General features: G+C 35.8%; 3 protein-coding genes across 4 annotated transcripts; all 3 read right to left on the reverse strand.

Moving 5' to 3' along the window:
• Positions 1–384: 384 nt before the first annotated feature.
• Positions 385–3,895, reverse strand: nppa (natriuretic peptide A). Its single transcript, XM_056464476.1, has 2 exons — positions 3,767–3,895; positions 385–846 (listed from the first exon to the last, which is right to left on the reverse strand). The coding sequence occupies exons 1-2, from the start codon at positions 3,878–3,880 to the stop codon at positions 541–543; spliced, it is 420 nt and encodes a 139-aa protein (XP_056320451.1). The 5' UTR covers positions 3,881–3,895; the 3' UTR covers positions 385–540.
• Positions 3,896–7,444: 3,549 nt separating this feature from the next.
• nppb (natriuretic peptide B) lies at positions 7,445–8,297 on the reverse strand. The gene is made up of 3 exons (XM_056464512.1): positions 8,149–8,297; positions 7,811–8,066; positions 7,445–7,683 (listed from the first exon to the last, which is right to left on the reverse strand). Exons 1-3 carry the CDS (start codon positions 8,263–8,265, stop codon positions 7,667–7,669), a joined length of 390 nt encoding a protein of 129 aa, XP_056320487.1. The 5' UTR covers positions 8,266–8,297; the 3' UTR covers positions 7,445–7,666.
• Positions 8,298–13,177: 4,880 nt separating this feature from the next.
• On the reverse strand, positions 13,178–14,090 carry nppal (natriuretic peptide A-like). 2 transcript variants are annotated; one of them, XM_056464455.1, is made up of 3 exons: positions 13,949–14,090; positions 13,571–13,879; positions 13,178–13,465 (listed from the first exon to the last, which is right to left on the reverse strand). In XM_056464455.1, the coding sequence occupies exons 1-2, from the start codon at positions 14,030–14,032 to the stop codon at positions 13,577–13,579; spliced, it is 387 nt and encodes a 128-aa protein (XP_056320430.1). In that variant the 5' UTR covers positions 14,033–14,090; the 3' UTR covers positions 13,178–13,465; positions 13,571–13,576. The 2 variants fall into 2 exon arrangements, with proteins under 2 accessions (XP_056320430.1, XP_056320429.1); XM_056464454.1 differs by having other exon boundaries at positions 13,178–13,879.
• Between the last annotated feature and the right edge of the window lie 6,556 nt (positions 14,091–20,646).

Consider the following 20,646-nt stretch of genomic DNA (forward strand, 5'->3'; position numbering starts at 1 on the left):
ATGCAAGAATACAGCAACAGTCACGATGGTTAAAAATTGTATAAATCTATGCAGTGTCAACATTTTATTTCTAGATCAGCTATATTTATTACTAATGCAGCTTGATGAACTCCTATTTATATGATTTATATGCAAAAAAGTATTATTTTGTTCCAATAAACACTCTTCTTTAAATGTTTGTAACATTGCAAAACCATTTAAGTGTTACTTACTGAAGGCAAAGGTCAATAAAAAAAAAATGTGGATCTACTTTTCCTCATTTAAATACTCTAAAATTAATCCAAATTCTACGCTTGTTCATAATTCATAAATATATTGTAATTTCAGTAACACAGTCTAGTTTGTTACATTAGCTATAACAGTGGTTAATGATATTAGTTGTTTATATTAGCTCTTTATTTAATTATTAGTAATTAACACCAAGGTTTATAAATGCTTTACAAATGTATTATATCGTTAGTTCATGTTTATTAATATTAACAAATTAGGCCTTGTAAAGTGTTACCGTCATTTGATAATCACTGTATCCGCTTATTGCAGCTAACCTTTTTTAGAGTTGCAACCGAGGGTGCTGGAAGAGCCTATGCGATCCAGCCTTCCCCCAAAACAACCAGACAAGCTTTTGCTTCGGGTCGACAATAGGAGATCTAGCAGGCGATTTCTCTGCGTGTCAAATCCATCTGATGGGTTGGAGTCCTCCCCCGGAGCTGCTGCTTCCTCTCGGTCTCTGTCCCAGGATGTGGAAGGGGGGCTCTGCTCCAGCACGGTGTTGCTGTCTTCATAATCTACGGCTCTCTCTGATGCCTCTTCGGTGGCCAGGGCCTCCTCAAACTGCTGCAGCAAGCTCTGGAGAGAAGCATAGCGTGGTAAACGGAAGTGTTGAACTATTGCCTTGTCTCAAACACAGTGTTTATGTTTCTCATATAAGCACTCGTGCTACTTTGCATTGAAATATAGTCCGCAAAAATGGCAAAGTGAAGTTTTTAAGCTAATTTTGAGAGGAGCACGTGACATGATTGATTGCGGCTGGTCTCTCATCCATATTCAGTAATCAATCAGATTGGTTCAAGCTTACTATAAATAGACCGATTCCACCCTACTGCCTTATCTTCCCCGTTCCACCCCAACTCCGTCTTTTCCTTCTTCACTAGGAGGCACTTTTGAGACCTACCTCAGGGTTTCCCAACCCTGTTCCGGAAGGCACACCAACAGTACACATTTTCAACCTCTCCCTAATCAAACACACCTGAATCAACTCATCATAACATCAGAAGAGACTCCAACACCTGAAGTTAATGGGTCAGAAAAGGGAGACATCCAAAATATGTACTGTTGGTGTGCCTTTAGAAACAGGGTTGGGAAACACTGACCTACCTGATCTCAGACCTCCTCACATGCTAAAAGACCTGGCGGGATCAATTATCTCCGAGCTCAGGATTCTCTCCCGCGACAGCATGTCAAACCTGCTAATAGCGTCAAGCAATATCTAAGTGTGAACTCTTGAAATCAACTTTGGAAAAAGGAGGTGCGCAGATGACCCTGACTCTGGGATGCAAAATAATTATTTTTAATATACTGTATTGAATTCTCAGGATCATTAAAAAATAACATTAATAAAATGCTCTAGGAGTCCCCCCATCTTTTTTGTGCTGAAGAACCATTTTTGCTTCTCTAAAGAACTTTTCAGTAGGCAGTTGTGAAAAGAACTCTTTCTCTAGCTTTTCCCGAACAATGTTTCGAGAATTTAAAGAACCCATTTCCTACTATTTTCTACCATTTCTACTTTCCAACATTTATTCAATGGAATATTTCAAAAGGTGAATAAAAGAATTTTTAAAGAACATTTTGTTCAGTGAAAAATTCCATAGGTGTTTGCAAAGTGTTTTTTCCGCTATAAGAACCTTTAGTCCAATTGATAATTTCCAAAAGTGAATCTAAAGATATTTTTCTCCCAGTATAAGAACCTTTTGTCCAATGGAAAGTTAAATAAGTTTAACAAAAAAAAAATCCCACAAAAAGAACCGTTTGTTTAACAGAAAATTTTCATAGGTACATAAATATTTTTCTACAAAACACTACAAAAAAAACATTTATCCAATGTAATTTTTTCATAGATGCATCCTATAATTTTCTCACAATAAGAACCATTTGTCTAATGGAAAGTTCCATAGGTCCATGTAAAGATTTTCTCCCATTATAAGAACCTTCTGTTCAATGCAAAGTTCCACAGGTCCATGTTAAGATTTACCCCATTATAAGAAACCTCTGTCTATGGAAAGTTCCTTGTAAAGATTTTTTTTCACATTATAAGAACTTTTTGTCTAATAGAAAGTTCCGTTGGTGCATAGGTGCATGTAAAGGTTTTTTTCCATTATAATAACCTTTTTTTCAATGGAAAGTTCCATAAGTACAAGTGAAGTTTTATTGTTCACTTTAAAAACCTTTTGACCAGTGGAACATTTCCATATATGCATCTAAATATTTTTTTCTACTGTAAGAATCCCTTTTCCAATGGAAAATGTCCATAGGTGCATCTAAAAAGAATGTTTCCAACAATAAGAACCATTTGTCCAATGGAAAATGTCTATAGGTGAATCTAAAGATTTTTTTCCCACTTTCAGAACCTTTTTTTTCCAATGGAAAGTTCCATCGATACATGTAAAGGTTTATTTTTTTTCGATTATAAGAAACTTTTTGTGTAATGGATAGTTCCATAGGTGCATGTAAAGATTTTTTTACACTATAGGAACTTTTTTCCAATAAAACATTTCCATATATGCATCTAAATATTTTTTTCCACTATAAGAACCTTTTGTCTAACGGAAAGTTCCACAGGTGCAAGTAAAGTTATTTTTTGTTCCAATATCATAATCTTTTGTCCAATGGAATATTGTCGTAGATGTAACATCCCACAATAAGAACCTTTTGAATAAAAAAAAAAATTTCCCACTATATATAAAAATCTTTTTTTGTCCAATGTAAAATTTCCATAGGTGCATCTAATATTTTTCTCACAATAAGAACCATTTTTCCCAATGTAAAATTCCCATAGGTGAATCTAAAGATGCTTTTTCCACTAAGAACTATTTGTACAATGCAGAGTTCCATAGGTCCATGTAAAGATTTTTTTCCATTATAAGAACCTTTTATCCAATGGAATGTTCCATTGGAATGTTGTCTAATGGATAGTTCCCATAGGTGGATCTAAGTATTTTTTTTCTTTCTACTATAAGAACCTTTTGTCCAATGGAAAATTTTCATAGGTGCATATAAAAAAATGTTGCAAATGATAAGAACCCTTTGTCCAATGGAAAATATGCACAAATAAATTGCAGTCATTTTTTCCCACTATAAAAACCTTGTGTGCCATGAAAAGTTGGAAAATTACTATATGTGCATCTAAAAAAATAAACCTTCCACTACAAGAACCATTTGTCCAATGGAAATTTTCCATCAGTGACTTGTAAGACTTTTGGAAAATTGGAAAGTCTGCATGTAAACATGGTGCCTGTGACCTTTTAAGAGTATCTAATATATCTAAGAGTATTTTACTCTTACATTCTCTATCATATTTAATTATTTTATTGGTATTGATGGACCCATAAAGAGCCTTCAACATCAACAGAAGTCTCTTAGCTGCACAAAAGCTTGAAAAAGAGTTGTTTTGATGATGAAAAACCACTAACTTTTAAGAACACTGACTATTGACCTCATATTGAATCCTGCTCATTTTAAATCCCTGATGGTTAAATATGAACCCAAATACCTTGAGCTTGGCCATGTTGCTGTCAGAGCTGTGCCTGCTCAACGTGTGCGCTTGTACATCCGTCTGCCACCAAACCAGGAGCAGCAGTCCTGTCAGAATTAGTCCCCTGGCCATCTCTGAGTGTCTCTGAATGCTGTTTTCTTGCCCTCTAAACTGGCTTGGCTCTTATATAGGGACAGTTGGCTGTCAGTGGCTCATCCGTGGTAAAGCGTGTGAAGTGCATTCCGACACCTCGTCCGTGATAACGCTTGCTGGGGCAGATTTCCTTTTAAGTGGCTGTTTTTCGCAGGCCCGGAGAAGTCCTGGTAACTCGGACACAAACAGTGACCTCAGGCATCATGGGGAATGAATCCGCTACACACGAGTGGCTCACATGCTTCCGGCAGCAGATACAAACTACAACTGAGTATACCATAAGGGGTTAAAGTATAGACCGCAAGCCTATATATAGGCCAATGATGCTGACTGAAAGGATGACTTTGTGGAATATTTGTGAAATATGTTTAACAGAGATGTTTTTCTGATGACTAATTTCTTGTGTCGTTGCCATGATGACTGTACATAATATTTTACTAGGTATTTTGCAAGATCTACACTGTTAAAAAAACCTGTTGATTAATAGTTTATGTATTATCTGCTTTCTATTTACGGTTGTGAATTGCACAATGGAATATTGATCTCTGCTCTGTTGACTTTTAACGTGGAAAATTCAACTCAGTTTAACAAAGTGACTTTTATTGACATTTTAGTAGTTTGAAATAGTATATAGAAATACACTCACTGGCCACTTTATTAGGTACACCTTACTAGTATCGGGTTGGACCCGTTTTGCCTTTAGAACTTCCTTAAATCTTCGTGGCATAGATTCAACAAGGTACTGGAAATATTCCTCAGAGATTTTGGTCCATATTGACATGACAGCATCACGCAGTTGCTGCAGATTTGTCAGCTGAACATCCATGATGCGAATCTCTCATTCCACCACATCTCAATAGTGCTCCATTGGATTGAGGTCTGGTGACTGTGGAGGCCATTTGAGTACAGTGAGCTCATTATCATGTTCAAGAAACCAGTCTGAGATGATTCGTGCTTTATGACATGGCGTGTTATCCTGCTGGAAGTAGCCATGAGAAGATGGGTACAGTGTGGTCATAAAGAGATGGACATGGTCAGCAACAATACTCAGGTAGGCTGTGGCGTTGACTTGATGCTCAATTGGTACTAATGGGCCCAAAGTGTGCCAAGAAAATATCCCCCACACCATTACACCACCAGCAGCAGTCTGAACCGGTGATACAAGGCAGGATGGATCCATGCTTTCATGGTGTTGATATCAAATTCTGACCCTACCATCCAAATGTTGCAGCAGAAATCGAGACTCATCAGACCAGGCAACTTTTTTCCATATGCTTATCCAGAATATGTTTTACACACCAGATACCCTTCCTACACTCTCATTCACACACATACACTACAGCCAATTTAGCTTACCCAGTTCACCTACAGTGCATGTCTTTGTACTGTGGGGGAAACCCGGAGACAACCCACGCCAACATGAGGAAAACATGCAAAGTCCACACAGAAATGCCATATGACCCAGCCCGGGCTCGAACCAGCGACCTTCTTGCTGTGAGGTGACAACGCTACCCACTGTGCCACTGCGCTGCCACATTTTATTTAATAAATCATTATTTGTTTATTCATTTTAATCCCAGCTTCAGCCCAATTTTAATTTAAACTAGCCGTTTAATATTATATACACTTAATATTTAAATTAAAGTTGACTTGGTACAGTTTCTACTCATTTATTATATTTTTTTATTTGCACATTTATTTATTTCACTATTTTAACCATCAAATAATTACTCATTTTAATCTTAATGTATTAGTAAAATTAGTATTATAATTTGTATAAATTTGTTGTTTTATAACAGTAATGACTGAATTTATTTAAATTATATATATTTTTATTATTTTAAAATCATTATAATGCATATATCTGTCACGATCACCAGCGATATAGGCCTTGCAGATTGCTGAAAAACATGCACCCAGTGTACAAATCTGCTACTGATATGAACTACGAATCCCATCATCCACCTCACAAACACACCAGTTCCAGTTCTGTCCAGTTCTCTCCCTACACGGACTAAAAAACACCTCATTCACAAATACTCTTTGCTGAGTCTTGTTCCACTGTAACATTTCCAAGCGTTATTCCTGTCTAGCCTTGCATTTTGATCCTTGCCTTGTTTATGCTGTTTGCCGCCTGCACCGACCTCTTTGACTGTGACCTCGACTACGCTTCTGGATTACCTTTACGATATTGTTTGAACCTGTTGACTATTGCCTGCCTGACAATTCTTAATAAACTGCACATGGATCATAAACTACGTTGTCCAGCGTCCTAATGTTATATTTTATATTGTTTAATGCTTTTAACGTTTTTTTTAAATGCTCTTTAAATGCCTTTTATTTTTAACCTATTATTTAATAAATTACTAATTGTTAATTCATTTTAATCCCATTTTCAGACCAGTCTTAATTTAAACTAGCCATATAATATGATAAACACTTAATATTTCAGTTAAACTTTGGCAGCTTTTCCTTTTTCCTATTTTCATTATGTTAATTTTTATTAAATGTTCATCCATTTTTATTATTGGGTACACAGATTCCAGTTTCCAATATTTATTAACAGTTCCTACCATAAGATTTGTTGTTCTAAATTTCACCACAACCCTTTGTCACACAACAGGAATACATTATGCTTTAAGTCAGTATTGTGACCTTGAGTTTGTGTGAGTAATGTGCAGCGATGTCGCTCTCCGTGGTGCTGAAACAGGTTGAACTGATAATGATGCCCTGAAGATCTCCATGGACAGTTTGATCAATCTAACCATGTTGTTGTTATAAGGCGAGCACTGCAAAAACTCCCTTAAACTATAGCTTCAATAGTACTTAATAACACAATGATTTAAAATAGCTCGAAGTACAATGCTCAGCATAATTGAGTACACCCAATTTTGAAAATTTATAATTTTATCCATTTCTCTGTGGATATAGGCACTGTACTTTTGTGCATTTGAACAAAACAGATTAATTAAAATGATATATTTATTAAAATAATATTTAGTAACCAAACATTTAGAAATTGAAAGATAATACAAATAAATTCAAGCAAAATATTACAAAAATGAATTGCAAACTACAAAATCTTTACAAAAATTTTTCCATTTTTTTGCTTCTCTTTATTTTTTCTACTTTTAAAATTTGTATTTAATATTTTTCAATAACATAAATTTGAGTGTACTAGTTTTTGGACCAGTATCGTAAGTTATTTTGTTAGATAAGCTCCTGATTTGACTTCAGTGACTAATCTAATGTATAATATTGTATAGCTTCCTATTAAAAATATGAATTTAAAAGAGATTTGTGAGAGGTGTACTTATATATGCTGAGCATTGCAATTTTTTTAAATAACATGCTTTCATATTGAAATTAGGAGGGGAAATTAATTTAAAAAGACGACCAAGGCATGTGTAAACATTTATTAAATATTAAAGAGGACAAGTACAACAGATTGGACTGACAATTCAATTTAAATATGCATATAAATATATAACTCGAACAATTTAATAAATATCTAAATAAATATGCATAGTTAAGAACACTTTAAATTGGAGATAATGACACTGTAAAAAATATTGTGTCAGTTAACCTTGAAATATACTTCAAATGGTAACAAATGTAACTTTCTAAGTAAAAAATACATATATTTCGTATTAACCTGAATTCATTAGGTTACCAAAAGAGGTCATTGTAAGGTTAAATCAAGTAGAAACAACACCTGCACATATTCATTTTTCTTACAGTGTAGAATTTCTAATCATTAAGACTTCAGTTCTTCTTGGGACCTGAAAAGGGAGAGAACTGTGTAAGTTTTTAACATATGGAATCGACAAAACACTTTAAACAACAACAAAAAAGTATATTTATTCAAAATACGCTATTCACGCATGTTGAAGCTTATTTAAAACGTACCTGAGCGCCCGACTGTGTTACATCCCAAAGACGACATTGAACCGATTCTGTCCAGTTTGCTCCCGAAACACCCGGAGTTTCTCTTCTTTGAGTCTTTACGCACAGTCTTTAAGTCCCGAGCAGAAAGATACTCTCTCAAGAAAGTATCGGACAGCGTTTCAGCTCGGGTTTCTTCAATATTGGCCGCCTTTTCTTCTCTTCCCGCCGATGTTTGGTCTTGAGCAGGAATTGACTCTTCAAGTCGCTGAAGGAGAAACTGAAAGAGGTCGCATGTGATTTTTTAGTAATCATTTACTTCGCTTTTTTTTCGAGCATTATAAAGCATTATTAAGTCTTACCTTTAAGACACCCATGTCGTCGTTTGTTAAGGCTGTGTTTTGAAGCGGGAATGTGCTCATGTGTTGAACGCTGAGGAGAAAGAGAAGGCCGACTACAGGAATGTGAAGCGATTTCATATTTCCAGATAACGTTATACTTTTTTATCTTCTTCGCAGTTGTTCTGTCCTCTCTGTGAAGTCGTCTGTATTCCCCTCAGAAGAACTTCGAGGTCTTTTATACCTAAAAGTTTGACACGCCAGTAATGTGAGGAATGACCGCTGCATTCCGACACCTCAGCCCCTGATAAAGGCTGCTGTCGGAAATGAGTCCTTTAAAGCTTATAGACGAGTCCAAATGGGCCAGTGACGGTAACTCATGAATCACTTTTTTCCTTTTTACTCTCTTCCCTGAAATAATTTACGTCAAGTGTCTTACTGGAGGATACATGAAGGTTTTATGATAGGTAGGCCTACTGTTACACCTTATTAAACTTAATAAGTCTAGTATACACTGAAAAAATGCTGTGTTTCACACAATTGATTTGTGTTGGGACAACATGAATTAATTAAGTTAACTTGTTAGTTTTTACAAATTTAAGTGGATTAAATATAAAACAATTAAGTCGACCAAACAAAAAAACTCATTTGAATTAAGTAGTTTGAACAAACAACACATCTATGTTATTAAAAGACTATAGCCTATAATGCTACCGTGAATGTACTGTACACTCACCAGTCACTTTATTAGGTACACCTTACCTTATTGACATAGCATCACATAGTTGCTGCAGATTTGCACGCAAATCCACGATCCACATCCCAAAGGTGATCTATTGGATTGAGCTCTGGTGACTGTGGAGGCCATTTGAGTACAGTGAACTCATTGTCATGTTCAAGAAACCAGTCTGAGAGGATTCATGCTTGATGACATGGCTTGTTATCCTGCTGGAAGTAGCCATCAGAAGATGATTACACTGTGGTCATAAAGGGATGGACATGGTCAGCAACAGTACTCAGGTAGGCTGTGGCATTGACACAATGCTCAATTGGTACTAATGGGCCCAGAACAATATTAATATTGCCAAGAAAATATCCCCCACATCATTACACCACCATCAGCCTAAACCATTGATACCAGGCAGGATGGATCCATGCTTTCATGTTGTTGAATTCTAATCCGACCATCCAGATGTCATAGCAGAAATCAAGACTCATAAGACCAGACAACATTTTTCCAATCTTCTGTTGTCCAATTTTAGTGAGCCTTGTGAATTGAAGCCTCAGTTTCCTGTTCTTAGCTGACAGGAGTGGTACTCGATGTAGTCTTCTGCTGCCGTAGCCCATCCGCCTCAAGGTTGGACATGTTGTGCTTTCAGAGATGCTCTTCTGCATACCTCGGTTGTAACAAGTAGTTATTTGAGTTACTGTTGCCTTTCTATCAGCTGGAACCAGTCTGGCCATTCTCCTCTGACCTCTGGCATCAACAAGGCATTTGCACCCACAGAACTGCCGCTCACTGGATATTTTCTCTTTTTCGGACCATTCTCTGTAAACCCTAGAGATGGTTGTGCGTGAAAATCCCAGTAGATCAGCAGTTTCTGAAATAGACCAGCCCGTCTGGCAACAACAACCATGGCACGTTCAAAGTCACTTAAATCAGCTTTTTTTCTTTATCTTTCTACATTCTGATGCTCGGTTTGAACTGCAGCAGTTCGTCTTGACCATGTCTACATGCCTAAATGCATTGAGTTGCTGCCATGTGATTGGCTGATTAGAAATTTGCGTTAATGAGCAGTTGGAAAGGCGTACCTAATATAGTGGCCGGAGACTGTAAATATGCAACCCCAAATCAGAAAAGGTTGGGACAGTATAAAAATATTTTCTTCAGAAATAATTACCTTTTTGATTCATAAATGAACACATCATTTGTCTCTTTTTCCCGTGCAGATCACCCGATTATGATGGGATTTGAGCCTCTGGTTAACCAGCGCCTGCTCCCACCTACCTTACTTAGGGATGGACATGGACAGCAACAATACTCAGGTAGGCTGTGGCATTGACACAATGCTCAATTGGTACTGATAGGCCCAAAGTGTGCCAAGAAAATACCCCCCACACCATTACACCACCACCAGCAGCCTGAACCATTGATACAAGTCAGGACGGATCCATGTATGTTATTGATTCCAAATTCTGACCTTACCATCTGAGTGTCGCAGCAGAAATCGAGACTCATTAGACCAGGCAACGTTTTTCCAATCTTCCATTGTCCAATTTTGGAGAGCCTGTGTGAATTGTAGCCTCAGTTTCCTGTTCTTAGCTAACAGGAGTGGTCTTCTTCTGCTGTAGCCCATCAACCTCAAGGTTGGACGTGTTGTGTGTTCAGAGATGCTCTTCTGCATACCTCAGTTGTAACGAGTGGTTATTTAAGTTACTGTTGCCTTTCTATCAGCTCGGACCAGTCTGGCCATTCACCTCTGACCTCTGGCATCAACAAAGGGCACCTATTATGTAAAATTCATTTTTTTGAAGTGGTTTGGACCTTCCGCTCTTCCCCATGAAGCAAATACGGAAGTAACTGAAACTGCAATTCATCGAACTTCCGCTAGTCCTGTCGCCATAATAGTCTATTAATAAATAGGTCTATTGACCCCACTGTTAAAATGGCCAACTTTACAACAGAAAAAAAGGTGTTTACAGCCTCCTACAAAGAATGATTTTGCTGCATAAAGCTAATATTACCCTTCATGACAACTGTGAGGGGGTGAATTTTTTATAACTCATCCATTTCCTTTATATTAGGTTATATTAAGTCTGCATAATTAAGGGCGTGGCCACTTGAGTGACAGCTAGGTCTCGCTGGTCACCGTCACTTCACCTCAGCTGATTAGCCGCTGAATTCGGCATATACATTGTATTTTTGTTTTGTGTTATGTGGCTTTACACAGTCAGTTGCTTTTTGGAATTATTTCTTACAATTATCAGATGATATGGCATGCTGTGTGCACTTAATTGTGCTCACAAACCATTCATGTGGCCTCCATTTCCCAGGTGAGTGAAATTATACTTAAATACCATCTCTATAAATGTATTTGTTTTATTTAAGATCATTTGTTATCTATCATGTTTTTTAGACCTGTAATGCACTCCAGAATCTGACAGATTGATTAGCTGTAGGCTCTAGAACAGTCATCTGAAGTGTTGTCATACAGTGTTATGCCTGGATTTCATAAGTAGCCTTGTATTTAGTAACACAGACTATATTTGAAGTGTTTGGAAGTAATTTGTGTTTTCCTTTGGTAGAACAACGTCATAAGAACAATTCTTAGTGGCTCACTGTATTACAACAGTGTTTTCAAAAGTCTAAACTCTATAATGATATAGTGTACAACCAAGCACATGTGGTCAGAACACAAACGAGTCGCAGGTAATAAAGTATTAAGCGTGTCTCTCAAAGAAAAGCCTGTCAAAGCAAAAAGCTAGCATGTGTCTGTATAGCTCCGCTCATGCTCCGCCTCTTTGCCCTTGTTTTGCGATGACGCAAAAAGGCAATGGTTGGCCACGCCTACTTGTAGCTTCCCTTGCGTTCTTCAGAAACCCATGGGTGACGTCACTGATACTACGTCCATATCTTTAACAGTCTATGGTTTGGACAGAAATATTTGTTGGAATTGTGTGTACTCTTAGAATGATCATTAATAATAATAAATCTTTTGAACAGTTATTTTACAGTGCAATAACATTTCACAATTTTACAATTTGTACTTTATTTTTGATGAAATAAATGCAGCTTTGGTGAGCAGGAGAAGCTTAATTTAAAACAAGATCATACTGACCCCAAACTTTGACCGGTAGTATATATAGTATATAGTTAGTTTTGTTTTTATGTTCAAGTATCATATATTCTGTATATATATATATATATATATATATATATATATATATATATATATATATATATTAGCCTATTTTATTCTTAGAGTCTTGTTCTTTCCTTTACTAATTCTAATTCACTCTAGGCCTATATAGAAAGAAAAAAAGAAACTGGAAATAAATTCCTCTGTTGCAGTCTAATATGCAGCGCTCTGTTATGATCAGAAAAAGGGTTGAAAGTTCATCTTTTATGATCTCCCTCAGTTTTCTGCAACAGTGTAAAATTGACAGAGACCATGGATTCCTTGGATTTACTAAATTGGCTGTAAACTATTTATTTGGGCTGAATTTAAACAAACAAATTAAGTTGAACATTACAAAATTTAACTTGTTTGTTTAAATTTAACCCATTTAAATTGTTTGCAAAAGTTTTGCAGAAATCATTTTTTTCCAGTGTAGACTATGCACAAAAACAGCCTGCAACACCAACGCAAGCTGGTAACACCTATATAACAAGGTTTTTGGGAAAGATTAGGCCTATATTATATATGATAAATGCTTAGCAACATAGTTAACCTACTTTATATGTTAGTCTATTTCACTGGTTTTATGGGATATTTGGGTCACATCTGTACTGTAGTGAGTTCCCGCCAATACATATTTAAATATGTTAAAGACCAAAAATTATTGCAATAGAGCAAAGTTCCAGCAAACGCTTTGAAAATTATGCAACCAAATCCATTTTAATCCATTGATTTATCAATTAGACATCTACTAATTTGGATGAAGTTCATCTTGGTGTAACTATTTGCACTCTTCAATAATGTTCATAATGAAATTCAACAAAAATATGATAAAAACACCTTACTCTGATGCAGGTAAAACTGCTAATGATCCAAGTGATGGCATTATAGAGCAAAGTTCCTGCAAACGCTTTCAAAATTCTGCTTTAAAATCATTTTTAATCCATCGATTTAATTAATCAGACATCTACTAATTTAGATAATGTTCCTCTTGTTGTAACTATGTGGCTCTTCAATAATGATCATAATGAAATTACATATAATAAAACCACCTTACGCAGGTAAAACTGCACTTTAGGTCTTTTGAACGAAGCAAGACATGAACATTATGCATGAACATTATTTTCAAAAGTTTTAGACCACATTAACACACGTTATGCAAAAAATTTATTGTGCAGCAATATACATGATCTATTACACGGGTGGATTAAAGAGGACATAAATAAATAAATAGATGCAACAGTACAAAGCATCATCATCATCAGCAGCAGCAGCAGCCATGGAATGTTCAAATACAAACTATTTACAGGTCTGAATCTCAAATAAATAATGACCAACACACAGGCCTACATCATCACCTGAACACAAATCTAAAACTCGCAGTCAGCACTTTTTGTATTATCAAATATGTGCCTGCCCAAATGTGTTTTTCAAGTGCCAACCTGCAAGAAGCGACATGACATGAAGTAATAAGACATGACTTATTTTATTTCTAAAAAGCCTTTTGAACAGTTTCCTTCAAGGTGAACTAACATCTCCTAACATACCTCAGCTTAACACCCGAGCCCGCTAAAAGACCCGATTCTTTCGAGTCTGACCCCAAAGCAGCTCCTCAGGTCGCCCTTCTTGAATCGACTCCACGAGCGCTTTGATGTGGACAGTAAGTCTCCTAGGAGACGCTCGAACATGCCATATTTTCCGGCCAGCGCGGAGTTTCGCGGGTCTGACTCCCACAGTTGCTCCGCTCGCTCGTCCAGCGCGCTCTTCTCAGCTGTAGCATCTTTCTGCTCCATCACCGACTCCTGGGACTCCTCAAACGGCTTGTTCACTTCTTCATCTAACAGCTGCTTTAGACTCTGGCATCAAACGCATATGATTTAGTTAACTGTAGTCAAATTTGAGCAAGCTAAAAACTTAAGACTCACCTGTAAACTGGAAACTGGTTTGGCGCCGACCAAGTTTAAAAGCAGAAGCGAGGACACGCAGAAAACAGAGATGTTGGCGATCATTTTTGATAAACTATTCTGGAGGTCAGCACTCTTCTGTGGTGGCTTGTGCGCGTCTCCGTTCTCCTTATACCCGCGCACCGTGTCCAGGTGCGCTCTTTTATTTCGCCGATTTCGTCACGGCCACACAGGAAAATCCAACAAACCCTACGGGTGGGGGTGAGTCGGGGCTCTTCATTTTCATCAAGATCCCACCTCGTTGACCGAACAATAAAATGATGACGTTAAGTAGGCTCCTCCAAATTGTGTGTCAAGTGCAGAACATCAACATCATCTCGCGTTATCTCATCATCTTTCATATAGAGGTCTACACAAGATAATATAGAGGATTTCTTTTTATTATTCAATACTTTATGTACACTCTCAGAAAAAAGGTACACGGTGATACAAATTGAGGAACAGTTTTGTACCTTTGTAAAAGTTGTACCTTATATGGTATAGCTAGAAAAGTCCTCTTATGATACTGTTCTGTACCCTGAAATGAAGGCAGACAATTGTTCTCATATAAAAGGTACATAAGTGTTGGACAACTCCTTCTTTATTACAATATCTATGAAAATAAATATGACTGCAAAAGCCAAAGTGATTTTAGGAATAATTTTCATATTAAAACACTCTCAAAAAATGATACTGGATGTTGGCTTTATTTAACTTTTTTATGTCAACAGGTACCACGTAACCTATCGGAGAACGGGGCATAAAGTAACACTTTTTGGTTCTGACCAAATAATGACCAAATGAAGAGTTCATGCAAAAACCTCTCAGTGCCATTTGAAATTTCCATCGAAAATGAATGTTTTTCTCAGCCTCCTTTATTTATGTTGAGATATTTTATTTTAAAGACTAGGAAAAGGACTTATTCTTTGCCATCAAAGTGATTTTACTGAACATAAGCCTGATAAAAATACTCATTTTAGAGGAAAATTTCAGACGGCATTTAGAGGTTTTTGCATCTAAACTCTTCAAATAATGAAAAGTACCCCAAAGTAACAGGGTTAGACAAACCATGTTTTTTTTTACCAACAATACACAAATGAGCACTGAAAGTATGATCGCTGGAGCTATGGTTTCTGTGCAGTATTGCCAAAAGTGTCAGGAGTAAAAATGTCACTATTTATTATTTACTAGTTGTAACAGATAGAGGGTTAGTTGTGACACGCTTAAAAAGTCAGATTTCACACTATTTAAATTCAGTTTACTTTAAATCGAATATTTCCTCAGTACTTAACGTATTTTTAATTCATTTTTTATATAGCACATCATGTTTATTTATTTATCTATTGGATTAAATCATTTAGATTTATTTGCATTATTATCCCTTATTATACAATGCATTTAGCAATAAAACATATTTTTTCTATTAAAAACATTTTTTTCTTTAAAGGTCTCAACATTAAACTCAAAATTCAACAATTATTTTGTTAGTTTAATTGGTGTTAAACAGTGTGTGGTTTATTGTAACACCCTGTTACAACTAACCCCGCTGTGTCATGTTTTCCTCAAAGCTGGCCAGCAGTCACTGTGTTTTTTACACTTTTCAAAATGGTTCCATCTTTTAGCCTAGAAGACGGTAATCACAACAATATAAGATTTTACTTACATACTTTCACAGATTTTTAAAAATAAAATAAAACACTTGTAATAAAAAATTCTTTTATGCTGCAATAATGGTTTATCCTGTGTTTCTCATCCAAATTTTGCCAAACTTTTTCAATTGCCAGGAACACGTCTGCCGACACTGTCGTGAAAACATCGGAAGCATGTCATGGTTAACCCTGAGCAAATACCTTAAATCTCTGTGTTACATTTTACCCCGTGTTACTTTGTGCCCCATGTTCCCCTATGGTACAGAAAAGACCTCTTATACTGTTCTGTACCTTTTACGGTACAATTGAAATGAAGGTACACAATTGTTCTTATAAAAAGAGACAGAAGTGTTAAACAACTCTCTTTGCTACAATATCCAAGAAAATACATATTACTGGAAAGGCAAAGGGATTTTATGAATAATTTCCATATTAAAACACTCTCAAAAATTATATGTTGGCTTTAATTAACTTTTTATGTCAACAGGTTCCACATATCCGAGTTAAGATACTTTAAAGAAAGAATATTTATTTTAATGAACTTAAGTTAGTTACAAGGGTAATGTGATGTTGGATAGTTCAATCAACATAACATTCATAATTTAGCTTTAATCTATTTAGTTATTGAACTTAAATAACTAAATAGATTAAAGCTAAATTATGAATGTAATGTTGAACTGAACACTCATTAAAAATGGAGAAACTATTCCGTACTACCATCGTTTGCAACTTTATTTGGGGGATTTACCAAGTATACAATTTCACAGGAATGCAAAAAACAAAATTTTTCTAACTATAATGTGAAAAAGACAGAGGTAACATGGGAATTTCATAACAATACTACAACGTTAACATTATACACAACATGGTGTATATAATGACAAGGTACATTATAAGGGATTACGTTATATTAATGATTCAAATGTTGTCACAGCCTCAATAATAATGCATACAGTAAAAAGGGAAAAATCTCACCTTTGTGTCCACATTGTGGAAACTTTCTGTGCACTTTCTCAATTTGTACAGTAATCTTCATCTTTTGATTCCCATATAATCAGAGCGAGTATTGTGGATTGAATCATCCTTCCTGTGTTGTTTTAAAACTGTGCATGTGCAGATATTATGACCAAAATGCAGTACTGCCGAACAACACAACTCCCTTTCTTTCATTTTAATTAAGCGAGCTGTTTAAATTTGAAAACGCACTTTTTCTATTTTCTCCAACACAACTCTTTTGGTTTTAATACATAAACATAAGTGAATTGTTTAATTTAAACATAGTTACATTCTTTGGACCAACTAAAGCCATAATCCATATTTTGAGTGCATGAATCATCATTTAAAAGCATATGTTTAGGAAACTCATAAGCATTAATTATTAAGTTCTAAACTGCTAAAACAAAACTATATGCATTGTAAACTAAACATTTAAGGCATTTTTAATAAACATTTGGTAAACATTTTCTGATAGATACATATTCATTATTGATATCCGCCACTTTTGGCGTTTGCTTTCCACTACGCACTTGAGCTGCCAAAGGTCTTGCATATGCAAAGTGTTCATGTAGTCATTTTACTATTGTAAAACAAATCAAACATTGTGCATATCTCGTTACAATACTTTTGCATAATTATATTTCTATTGTAATATTAAGTAAATTAAATTCACTTTTACATGATTACAAAGGTATTGTGTAAAAATTAGTGAAACAAAAGTTTTATATTGTACATGGGAGAATGTGTTTCTGTAACATTTTTGTAGAAAGTGTTGTGAAATATTTAGAAAAAAATACATCTTTTGATTTATGTTAAAATATTTTTTATTCTTTATTGTAAATTGAAAATGTGCATTAAAACAAAAAGAAACTTTAAAAAAAAACATTGTTTAAAATGTATTTGATGTTTTATATTTACTGAAAATAAATTGTTGCATTTTAGATAAAGCAAAATGCCTTTAAATAGTTCTTGAAGGAACACATTTGACACTGTTAAGCTACAAAGTGTCCTGTCACTGTAGTGCTACCTTCATGGATCAGATTTGTATACCTTTTGATGAAGGTACAATATTGTATTCGCTGGTTTTAAAACCCAAAGGCACATTTTGGTTTCCCATGGTACAAATCATGTCCTTAAAGGTACAAACTGCAATGGTACAAATTAGCATTTTTGTCTGAAGATACAATTCTGTTCCATAAAAAGGTACTGCCCCAGTGACATGGGTTTGTACCTTCTTTGGTACAACATTGTACCATTATTTCTGAGAGAGTAGTAGTAGTAGTAGTAGTAGTAGTAGTAGTCATCATTGTAGTAGTAGTAGTCGTCATTGTAGTAGTCATCGTTGTAGTAGTAGTAGTCGTTGTAGTAGTAGTAGTAGTCGTCGTTGTAGTAGTAGTAGTCGTTGTAGTAGTAGTAGTAGTCGTCGTCGTAGTAGTAGTAGTAGTAGTCGTCGTTGTAGTAGAGGTAGTTGTCATTGTAGTAGTAGTAGTCGTTGTAGTAGTAGTAGTAGTAGTAGTAGTTGTCATTGTAATAGTAGTAGTCGTCCTTGTAGTAGTAGTAGTAGTTGTCATTGTAGTAATAGTAGCAGTCGTTGTTATAGTAGTACTGGTTGCAGTAGTAGTCGTTGTAGTAGTAGTACTGGTTGCAGTAGTAGTCGTTGTAGTAGTAGTAGTAGTCCTTGTTTTTGTGGTGGTAGTAGTAGTGTAGTAGTAGTAGTTATGCATGTTATATATATATATATATATATATATATATATATATATATATATATATATATATATATATATATATATATATATATATATATATATATTGTTCTATTATTTATGTTCTCTGAGCTGTCCACCCAGTTACCTTTACATGTACATGCATGCAAACACACACCTGCCAGTACCTGACTGTTTTGTTGTTCTTTGTTGTTGTTTTCTTCTTTTTCTTCTAATCGTATGTGATCCCAATATGCCATTGGAATTAAAAAAAGCACACTTGCCTCCTCCTCCTCGAAGTGACGTCCTCCTCTTTGTGATGTCATGTCCTCTGCAACTGTTCTGCCATTCAGATCTGCTACTATTTAATTAGAAATGCCTCACTTCCCTTTTGTCTTTCCACATTATCTTGGCGCATTTATTGTTCTGTCATATTGTGGAAGCTCTTAACTTCGAGCACAGTTCACTGAGCACTGCTCTTTCCCTGATGAGAAGCCAATGGGGCTAATTAAGATTTTAATGACAGGCTGCACTGCAGTGTGTTCCAAATGTCATGCGTTTGCTAAAGTGGTCATATTCAAGATGCGTTACAATGAAAACTATCGCTAAACTCAACATTAGACTATTTAGCATTAAGATATTTGCTTTTGTTTGGGCTTTTGAAATCTTCAGATTCCATGTACAACATATCAATTAGCGTTCGCAATTTTTATGGCCCGTGTCATTAGACTTGCAGAGGGAGAGCTATCTTCCAGATGGCCTCCGACTTGTTTTGCTAATAGCTGTGCTAGATGCCGATGGCCGCTAAAATGCTAATCAGTCCCTGTTTGCCTTCATACTGTGCTCCAGTGGAAAGCATGCGAGAGATCATCAGTCAAGCCCTGGCCACCTGTCCTCTTCATGCTGGGTGGAAACCAGCCTCGGGGCTCTGTTGGTTTGAGCCAGGCCTCTCTTGATGTTCAACCCAAACCCGAATAGCCAGCGGCCGCTTTCAAAGTATGAGATACATTTATCTTAAAGTTTCTCTCTCGCCCTCCCTTGATCTTGCCATGAGACTCAAACGTACAGAGCTCAACACGCTGCAAGAAAACACATGCAAATAGAAAATACTCCAGCATATTAGGAAAAAACCTTCTCGGTTTGACAGCGCTAATAAAAAACGCACTGCAAACAGACAACACATATCGTATTAATGTTGTCGTTTCCATTATTAGCTTACTAAAAGAACCTGAATATATATATTTTTAAATATTATTCTTATCAGCAATTTATATTGACATTTTAACAATTAATGAAGCATTGCACATTTGTTTTCATTAGCCTTCACATTATATTTAGTTGACAATATTTTAAGTAGTGCTGTCAATCGCTTAGAAAAATTAACTAATTAATCACACGCAATTAATCGCAATTAAAAAACTGAAACATTGTAATTTTGGCTATTCAAATGCAAAATATAAATTAATGTAAACTCGAGACAAATGAACAATTTTAATTCAAAATACGACTGTTAATAAAACATTTTATTTAACTTGTTACAGATTTCTTCATGTAAACAACATACCTGCAATAAACCCTCAAGATCCTCAAACAGTTGGCTTGGTTTTTATATTTATGTAGAAAAAAATATTTTTTGTAACATTTTAATTCTTTAATTTGTTTAATTTGTAAAGATATTTGTGTATTGCTGTACATCCTGTCTGTATCAAGCAATGTGTAAACGTTTGGACCTGCATAGGCACATAACTAACGCGCTCTGCGCTGGACTTCAGAGCAGCTTTTAGTTGGTCAATGGTGCGGTCTATTTCAGTTCCTCAAAATAGCAACTTGCTTACAATGCGTCTTAACACACCTCCTTTATAGACCAGCACACCCTTGAGTCCACAAAGTGGTGCAAATGGATTTGCTATTTAAACAACGTGGCGCAAAACGTGAAAATTATGGTTGCGCTGGTCTGAAACTAGCAACAAATCGCGCCAAACATGTCTTGCGCCTTATTGCGCTGGGTGTATGATGGAGCCCATTAAGGTAATTTAGCTATCTTATATAATAACGTTTCACAGTAAATCGTCAGTTTATTTAGGCTAATAATACAGAAAACTGACGCCTTGTCTATGTTTACAGCATAGGGGAAATACATTTTTTTCATGAGTAAATTGCATATGTCAATGCAAACATGAGAACAGAATCAGATTACTGTCCTGTAGTGTGAACAACATGGAATGCAAGGTGGAAGGTGCAAAATTTTTTGTGCTGGTACAAAGGTACCAGGAGGTGTTTTTGTGATTCCACTAGAGGCCGCTGTCTACGCTTTTTCAGATCTCAAATT

This window comes from Danio aesculapii, chromosome 8 (assembly GCF_903798145.1).
Source record: "Danio aesculapii chromosome 8, fDanAes4.1, whole genome shotgun sequence".
NCBI classification, from domain to species: domain Eukaryota; kingdom Metazoa; phylum Chordata; class Actinopteri; order Cypriniformes; family Danionidae; genus Danio; species Danio aesculapii.